Consider the following 9,552-nt stretch of genomic DNA (forward strand, 5'->3'; position numbering starts at 1 on the left):
TAACAGACCCGCCTCGCGGCACGGAGCACACCGGCCTGGTATCCAGCAAGTGCTGAATTAAAATCGGTTGCCTGTCGTCTCTTGTTGGTTTACGTCCTGTCTCACGCACCTGTTCTCTGCCCTGGCCTTATGCATCTGGATAGCCCCAGCGCCCAGCTCTGAACCAGGCACATAAAATGTGAAGGAACCCATCGAACGAACTAAGAGTTCCTGGATTGATCCAGGAACTCGCCTTCGACGGGGTGCCAAAAGCTGCGGAGCTCCCCGCACCCCTGCCGCCGCCAAAGGACGGCCGGGCGGCTGCGGTGAGCGCACCGGTGCCCAGCAGGTGGCGCTGCGGCCCCGGAGCCCTCCCGGTGGCGCTGCGGCCCGGAGCCCTCTCGGCGGCGCTCCGACACAGGGCGCGGCCACGCAGCCCCTTTCCTTCCGCCCGGGCGGCCCACCCGGCCCGGCTCTGCGCACACCGGACGCTTTGCGCTGGGTTTGTCTCGATCTCGGGTCCTGGCCCGCGCACCGGGCCGCCCCGCCACAGCGGGCGGCACGGCGCTCCCCGGTGTTCGGGCCCGCGGCTGGGTGAAGGCCGCCAAGATGGCCCAGAGGCGCCGCTTCGCGGAGGACGCGGGAGGACCCCGGGGTCCTACGCCCGGGAGCCAGCGCGCAGCGCTTTACGTCCACGTGAGTGGGGAGGGGAGGCGGAGGCTCGGGCGCGGAGGGCCAGAGGCGAGGAGGCGCTTGTCGCGCTGCGAGCCCACCTGCCGTCTTTCCCCGCTACCAGACGAGGTCTGGGGCCCTTTCCCTGGCAGGGAAATGTCTTGGTCCGGAGACCTGAAGTCTCTGGTGCTCACCATCTCGTTGACCTTGACCAAGTGATTTCCCTTCTGAACCTCAATTTCCTCCTATTGAAGTGGGCTTACTAACCCCCTTGGGGAGTTGCGTGGCTTAGATGCGGTAGCCACTGTTGACTGACCTAGGAATGGGGATGGGGATGTGTGCGACTGAACCCTGGAAGTGGCCAGGGCAGCACAGGGCCATCTCTCGTCCTTTTCACACGCCCCCTGCCCCCAGTGGCCCTACTGCGAGAAGCGCTGCAGTTACTGCAACTTCAACAAGTACATCCCCCGCGGTGTGGACGAGGCTGCCATGAGACGCTGTCTGGTGACCGAGGCTCAGACGCTGCTGCAACTCAGTGGGGTGCAGCGGTGGGTACTGGGGGCTGTAGGCGGGGTCTCGGGAATTATGTGGCCGGTGCATAGGACAGGTGCAGGCATCCCGTAGGGCTCCCCCACGTCTCATCTTCTCCATCCTCTTTCCCTAGAGTGGAGTCTGTGTTCTTTGGTGGGGGTACCCCCAGTCTGGCCAGCCCCCACACTGTGGCAGCTGTCCTGGAGGCAGTGGCCCAGGCAACTCACCTGCCTGCAGACTCTGAAGTCACATTGGAGGCCAACCCCACTTCGGCCCCAGGCTCCAGGCTGGCAGCATTCCGGGCAGCAGGAGTCAACAGGTTGTCCATTGGCCTCCAGGTAACCCATCTGACCCACCTCATCCTAGGGCACCCAGGATGTCTCTCCTGGGTGATCACGTTCATTCATCGGGCAAACATTTATTGAGCTCTTTCTGGGTGCCAGGAACCTGTAGGCACTAAAAAGTGTATGGTGACACTTTTGTAAGTACTTAATTGTCTGTTTCTGTGGTAGGGCACAAGCCCTGTGAGGCAGGGATCTACTATGCTTGGCACATAGTAGATGCTTGAAAAAGATTTGTTACATGACTGGAGACCCAGGAGGAGGCCAGCAGGTGGTCAGATCACTGCAGCATGATAAAGTCTGCTTATAAAGGGGGTCTCTACAAAATGCTCTCAGAGTACAGCCTGAAGGCCGTCTCAGTCTGACAAGATCATAGAAACCTTCCTGAAGGACATGATGTTTGAATGAGGAAGAGGAGTCCACCAGAGATGAGGGTGTGGGAGGAAAAGACACAGGATTTGGAAGAACTTGCATGTTTGGGGGGACCTGTGAGCCATTCCTTGTGACTGGAGAGGCTGGGGACAAGGCTGCAAGCTGGGGCCCAGAGTCTTCAGCACCATACTAGGAAGTTTGGGGTTTCGCTTAGTGGTGACAAGGGAGTCACTGAAGGTTTTTAAGTGGGGGAGAAACATGTTCCTCACAGGTTGGCCCGTGATATTTCCATAGCCAGTATTGTCTCCCTCCTTCAAATACATGTACCATTTACCATAGAGTTTGGGGTCAGGGCTTTGTCCTGATGAGACATATTGAGAGGGACACGCCATTTCTGAGATACTCTGGCCCCAAATGCTTACATATCTTGAATCTAATTGTGAGGAAACACCTAAATTAAGAGACTTTGTGTGTGTATCGTAAGAACAGGTAACATGAGATCGAAGTACCATCTGAACAGTTTTTTAGTGTACAGTACAGTATTGCTAACTATAAACACAGTGATGTACAGGAGAGCTCTAGGACTTATTAAGAGACATTTTAATTAATTTATTTATTTAGGCCACGCCATGCAGCTTCCTTCCCTAAGAGACATTTTTAAAAACAACTAGCCCGGGGACTTCCCTGGTAGTCCAGTGGGTAAGACTCCACACTCCCAGTGCAGCAGTCCCGGGTTCAGTCTCTGGTTGGGGAACTAGATCGCGCATGCATGCTGCAACTAAGAGTTCGTATGCCACAACTAAAGATCCCATGTGCCGCAACTAAGAACCGGCACAGCCAAAATAAATAAATAATTTTTAAAATAATAATAAAATAGAAAATTAAAACAACTAGCCTGTACTCTTCAAAAATGTCAGTGTCAAAAAAGACAAAGGCAGGATGAGGATCTCAACTAAAGGAAACTAAAGAGACAATGATAGCTGAATGCAATGTGTGACCCCCGATTGGATCCTGGATTGGGGTGGGAAGAGGAAATTACTACAGCAGACATTTAGGGACAGTTGGCCAACTTTGAATAAGACTGTGTCTTAGACAACAGGATTGTATCAGTGTTACATTTCCTGAACTCTATAAATAGATTGTGGTTGTGTAAGAGAATGTCCTTGTTTTTAGGAAATACACATTTAATTATTTAGGGGTACAGGAGTACAGTATTTAAGTTTTTTACATTTAAATAACCACATTGCGGGGGCTTTCCTGGTGGCGCAGTGGTTAAGAATCCGCCTGCCAATGCAGGGGACACGGGTTCGAGCCCTGGTCCGGGAAGATCCCACATGCCGCAGAGCAACTAAGCGCGTGAGCCACAACTACTGAGCCTGTGCTCTAGAGCAACAAGAGAAGCCACCACAGTGAGAAGCCTACACAAGGCAGCGAAGAGTAGCCCCCTCTCTCCGCAACTAGAGAAAGCCCGTGCACAGCAACAAAGACCCAATGCAGCCAAAAATAAATAAATAAAATAAAATTTAAAAATAAATAAATAAATAACCACATTGCAAGTGCTCACTAGCCTGTGGCCAGTGGCTACCATATTATACTAAAATGTTCTATATCTGCGCTGACCAATATAGTAGCCACTGACCACATGCTAGGAAGCACTTAGAATGTGGTTATTTAAATTTAATTAACTTAAAATTTAAATAGCCACATGAGATTAGTGTCTACTGTATTGGACAATGCAGATACAGAACGTTTCCATCCTCGCAGATGGTTCTTTTAGACAGCCCTGGTCTATAACTTACCCTCAGATGATTCAACATAATAATAATATATGTGTATATTTAGAGAGAGAGACAAAGCAAATGTGGCAAAATGTTAATTGGTGAATCTGGATGAAGGTGTTTGTTGAGCTTTTCTTGCAACTTTTCTATAGGTTCAAAATATTTCAAAATAAAAAGTAAAATCAAAAAAAGATGGTTGGCTTTGGAGTCAGTCCTAAATTCCAGGTCTGACTTCGCCATTGTGTGACTTTGGGCAAGCTGCTTAACATCTCTGAACTTGTTTTGTCGTCTGTAAAATGGAGCTAATGTTGGAGGGTTGTAAGGATAAATTAGACACTGCGTAGAAATGCTTTGCATATAGTGACTCTTCAGTGAATGGTACCCCTGCTACTGGCTTGACCTTCCACCTTCCAGCCCCCTGCCATGTCCTGTGTCTTCCCCTGTATCTGTGTCTGCAGTAAGTGTCTGCAGGTGTTTCCGTCTCCCTCTGAGCTAGCCTGCGTGCTTACACCTGACCCTCTCTCTCCAGTCCCTAGATGACACTGAGCTCCAGCTGCTGGGGAGGACACACTCAGCCAGTGATGCTCTGCAGATGCTGGCGGAGGCCCGGCGCCACTTCCCGGGGCGTGTTTCTGTGGACCTGATGCTGGGGCTGCCAGCACAGCACGTGGGGCCGTGGCTTGGGCAGCTGCGGAAACTGCTGCGGCACTGTGATGACCATGTGTCGCTCTACCAGCTGTCCCTGGAGCGGGGCACCGCCCTCTTCACCCAGGTGCAGCAGGGCTCCCTTCCTGCCCCTGACCCCGAACTTGCCGCTGAGATGTACCAGGAGGGACGGGCAGTCCTTCGGGAGGCTGGCTTCCGCCAGTATGAGGTCTCCAACTTCGCCCGGAATGTAAGTCCTGTGGCTGAAGGTGGGGCCTGGGCAGGCTGAGGCCCTCTTTGGGGAGAAGGGTGCTTCCGAAGCCTGAGATGGTGGGACATTCTAACCAGGTGCCCTTCCCTGAGCAGAGACAGGCCCACCTGCTTCTCTCTGCACTGACTATTCCCTCCCTTCCCACAGGGGGCGCTTAGTACCCACAACTGGACTTACTGGCAGTGCGGTCAGTACCTTGGCGTTGGGCCTGGTGAGTCCCCTGTGAACCTTAGGTGGGATGACTCAGGAGAGCAGTGTCACGGCTGTGTGCTCTTGGGCCACTTATTAAGCTCTCCAGGCCTCTGTTTCCTCATATGTAAAGTGTGGCAAAAAACACTGTTGACTTTGTAGAGCTGTTGAGTATGTATGTTGAGGCACTTGGCGTAGTGCCTGGCACTGTGGTTCGTGGTCTCTAGTGTGCATCAGAATTAGCTGGACTGCTTGTTAAAACCCAGCCGGGCCCCAACCAAATTCTAGAACTTCTGGAATTGGACAGGGCCTGAGAATGGACATTTCTGGCATCTGAGATGCTGTTGGTCCAGGGGCCACACTGTGAGAACCACTGATTTAACATCTGGCAAGCACACAGTGTTCGCTGCTATTAAAGTGGGGGTGCTTGTTGATGTTGTCAGGAGCCCATGGGCGATTTATACCCCAGGGGGCTGGGGGCCACACCCGAGAGGCTCGGATCCAGACCCTGGAGCCTGACAACTGGATGAAGGAGGTGATGCTGTTTGGTCACGGCACCCGGAGGCGCATCCCCCTGGGCGAGCTGGCGCTGTGAGCACCTGAGGGCTCTTCCCTCAGGCTTCCCCTCTACCCCAAGAAACTCCTGCCTGCACATCTTTGTTTCCCACCTTGCCCTGCCCCCTCCCCGCCCCATATTGCGTGATTCCCCATAAACCCCCCATACGCACATCCCAGCATAGGGTGTGAAGAATGGGAGAAGCGCAGGTCTCCTCTCCAAGACCCCTTATTGGTTTTTCTTTCAGTCTGGAGGAAGTTTTGGCCATGGGACTACGCACAGATGTGGGGATCACTCACCAGGTAAGAGGTCCAGGGGTCTGGCACGCTGCTTTCTCCTCCTAGGCCTCGCAGAATCACTCTGTCTCACTCTCTCTTCTACACACACACACACACACACACACACACACACACACAAACACACACACAAACACACACACACCCCTCCCATTCCTCTGGGACTGGCAGCTAGAGGTAGGGCCTTGGTCCAGCAGAGGCCTGATGGGCAGGAGTGATGAGCAGCGTAAGGCAATGGTGAGAACCCTAGACTAGGGCTGCAGAGAGAGCCGGGCTCTAGTCCCCGTCTACCGCAACCTTAGGCACACATTCCTTCACCTCTGAATTTCAACTTTCTCAGTCATCTAAGGGAATAGACTAGATTAAGAGTTTTCAAATATTCTTAAAGCAGTGCTGAAAGCTCAGATAGGAAGTGCAGTAGATACAGATCAGTCAGGCTCAGAACCGCTGTGGATGAAGTCAGAGCCATCGAACTCTGGCTGGGGCTGACCGTACTCTGGCCAGAACAGGGGGAGGGGAGGAGCAAAGGGAGACTGGGTTTGACCTGAACGTGGAATGGACTGAAGGTGCCCACCTCCCTGCTGGTCCAGTGGCCTGGTCCTGGTGTGCATGACAGTCAGTTTCTGAGATCGCTGTGTTGGATTGGACCCACCCCTCATCCCTCACTGCACCCCCAGACAGTTGGCCTGGAATAGCCCCGCCAGCTCCCCACCTTGTGGTCCCTGCATCTCTGCCCCTTCTGGTCTCCCCAGCACTGGCAGCAGTTTGAGCCCCAGCTGACCTTGTGGGACCTGTTTGTAGCCAACAAGGAGGTGCAGGAGCTGCTGGAGCAGGGCCACTTGCTGCTGGATCGCAGGTGTGTTGGGTGGGGGGAGGTGAGAAAGACGGACAAGGAGGGGCCTGTGGGTGCCAGGGCCTTGGCATTGGTGGAGGGTGATGATTGAAACTGGTAAGAGGGCACAGTCCCAGCCAGGCCTCTTTGTTTTTCCAGGGGTCTTCGGTGTTCCTGGGAAGGGCTGGCTGTGCTGGACTCCATGTTGCCGACCCTTCTATCTCGGCTCCAAGAGGCCTGGCAGCAGAGAACTCCCTCCCCTGTGCCAGGAGGATAGTCACATGTTGCTGTGTCCCAGTGACACTGCCGTCTCCACTGGCAGGGGCTGTCCCGGCTCTGGTCACTGCCCAGCCCTGGCCTCCCCAGGGGAATGGCTACAGTGAGGCAGATGGGAGGACATTTCTGGTCTGGGAACTGGCATCAAGTGTACCCACCACTGCCAGAGAGGGAGGAATGGTTTCTGTGGGTGCCTCTCATCAGTTGACTCTAAACAAATCCTGGCTGGCAAGAGATGCTGAGAAATAGAGCTCTCAGGCTTCCTGCTCCTACAGTCCAGGACAGGACACGGATGTCCAGCACAGCAGCCTGCCGGACTCTGAGAACAGTGGGAAAGATCAGAGCAAGCCTCGCCTCTTCCCTTTCGGTAGCCAGGATACGTGTGGGCGTCAGGAGCGTCACAGTACTTCCAGAGTGCCCCCCAGTCCCCTCCCCACTGCAGCCTTTTCCCCTGAGAGAGTGAAGGTGGGGGGAGCTAAGAGGGAAAGGAGAGGGGAGAATTCAGGAAAGATCAGAGCCTGGTAATTCTCCCCTGGCCTTAATAAACCCATCTGGAGGCTGCCTTGGCTATGGTCTTATCCTTTGCCTGGGCTTTTTCTTGGAGTGTGGGATCCTGACTTGGGGGCTCGAGCCATAGTCTAGGGCTGAGATTCCTTCCCGACAGTCATTTGCCCAGCGATCTCAGCATTCATCAATGATCCTTGCCTAAATCAGTGATTAGATTGGGGGTTGCAGAATGTTAATTTCTGATTCTGTCATTGGATCTATGTTCATTAACTGGCGTGCATCCATTAAAAAAAGAGCTTTCGGGGCTTCCCTCGTGGCGCAGTGGTTAAGAGTCCGCCTGCCGATGCAGGGGACGCGGGTTCGTGCCCCGGTCCGGGAGGATCCCACATGCCGCGGAGCGGCTGGGCCCGTGAGCCGTGGCCGCTGAGCCTGCGTCCGGAGCCTGTGCTCCACAACGGGAGAGGCCACAACAGTGAGAGGCCTGCCTACTGCAAAAAAAAAGAAAAAAGAAAAGAGCTTTCCCCCTTTTTTTAAGGGCTGATACCCTTAACCTATAAATTCTATGCAGGGTTTGGGGGGCGGTGGGGAGGGAGGCATTTTCCTGTGAAGAGGCTCCATAACTCATCATATCAAAGGGTGCCCTGATGTCAAAGGTAATTTAGTACCCTTGCAAATCAGGGCATGCTAAGCTCAGTCTCTAGCTGGGTGACTAAGGATAGGGTTCCCCCCACCCCTCAGAGGTGAGCACGTGCATTTCCCACGTGCCTGGTGGGTGTGAATATCAGTCCTTCTTTGACCTGTGGTAACATGGTAAGTGTTAACTCCCTCTCCTTTATTTATGAAATATTCAGCAAGCACTAATAGTGTGCCAGGCTCTGAGCGGCATGCAGAGAGGAATAAGACCTGTCCCAGCCCTCGAGGAACTCGCCACCATGTTGATAGATGTGTGAAGAGATAAACTCCAGGGTTATCAGTAAAGGTGTGTAGATGGGCTGTGGAAGCCTGCAGTGCATTTGGTTCTGAGGGGCTGGGAGGAGGAAAGGGGAAATGCCTTTTTCTTACTACCTCCTTTGGCCCCTGCGCAGCTTGCGGGGTGACCTGTGCTGCCTGGGGAGCCTCTTCTCGAGCCTTCCCCTGATCTTGATATTCAAGATGTGAGCACGGGGCCAGAGCAGGTGCGCCATCAGATAACCTGGGCCCACTCAGGTTTCTCCCAGCTGTCAGGGCTCGTGCCACCTGAGATGCCTGGGCCCTCCCTGCTGGGGCACCACACGAGGCCTGTGCAGAGGGGCTGGACGGGAGCCAGGTGGGGATGGCACAGGTCACCTTCTGTGACTCAGCCTCCCACCCTCACCAGGTGAATCAGAGTCTCTGGAAGGTGGAGCCCAGGAATCTAGTTTTTAAATGTTTCCTAAGTGGCTCTAGTGATCAGGCCGGTTTGAGAAGCCCTGTCATCTTCCATCCTGAGAGGCTGGGATCAGGAGAAAAAAGGGGAACAAGGCTAATTCCAGACCTGACCAAGGGGAGTGAGGTCCTTCCCTCTGCGTCCAGACCTTCCTGGGCTCATCCGTCAAAGGGGTTCTCTTCCTCCATCTGGAGACTTCTTTTGTCATCTTTTCACCTGTCCTGTTGAAAAGCATACGGACACAAATAAGAGAGGTGAACAAGCTACTCTGATGATGAGGTGATGAGAGGATTTGGGGAAATGTAATGTATGTGAGTGTGTGGTTACAGCTTGAAGGCCCAAACCTTCCCCACCTAGAGTGCTGACAATTTTAGGGCTGACGACTGAGCGCCCCCCGCCCATGCCCAATCAAATAGAGTAAAGTAAGCAGGACAGCTATTTTAATTTGCCTTTTATGTATGCGGACATTCAAAGAGGCCCTCTAACTTGACTCAAGTCATATGAGTAAGTAAGAGAACTGGCGTAATACTTCTGGACATCTAGAACTTTCTGTCACATTGTTGTTTTATTCTTACTGTGGGTCAGGTTGATTGACCTGTCTCTTAAATTAAGCAAACTCCTGGGCTTCCCTGGTGGCGCAGTGGTTGAGAGTCCGCCTGCCGATGCAGGGGACACGGGTTCGTGCCCTGGTTCGGGAAGATCCCACATGCCGCGGAGCGGCTAGCCCCGTGAGCCACGGCCACTGAGCCCGCGCGTCCAGAGCCTGTGCTCCACAACGGGAGAGGCCACAACAGTGAGAGGCCATCATACCGCAAAAAAAAAAAATTAAGCAAAATCCTGACCTCTCTCTGGCCCCTCTACCTCAGGCTTGAAGCTGCCATCTCTGCCTGGTGCTTGGTCTC

General features: G+C 53.6%; 1 protein-coding gene across 1 annotated transcript; it reads left to right on the forward strand.

The window, feature by feature from the left end:
* Positions 1 to 309: 309 nt before the first annotated feature.
* RSAD1 (radical S-adenosyl methionine domain containing 1) lies at positions 310 to 7,304 on the forward strand (the record flags this gene model as incomplete). The annotated part of the gene is made up of 9 exons (XM_004282612.3): positions 310 to 675; positions 1,066 to 1,199; positions 1,316 to 1,520; positions 4,203 to 4,568; positions 4,737 to 4,800; positions 5,222 to 5,369; positions 5,582 to 5,636; positions 6,383 to 6,486; positions 6,622 to 7,304. Coding segments are annotated over 9 exons (1,560 nt in total), but the record flags the coding sequence as incomplete, so codon positions are not given.
* Positions 7,305 to 9,552: the final 2,248 nt, after the last annotated feature.

The sequence above is a fragment of the Orcinus orca genome, chromosome 19, assembly GCF_937001465.1.
Source record: "Orcinus orca chromosome 19, mOrcOrc1.1, whole genome shotgun sequence".
NCBI classification, from domain to species: Eukaryota; Metazoa; Chordata; class Mammalia; order Artiodactyla; family Delphinidae; genus Orcinus; species Orcinus orca.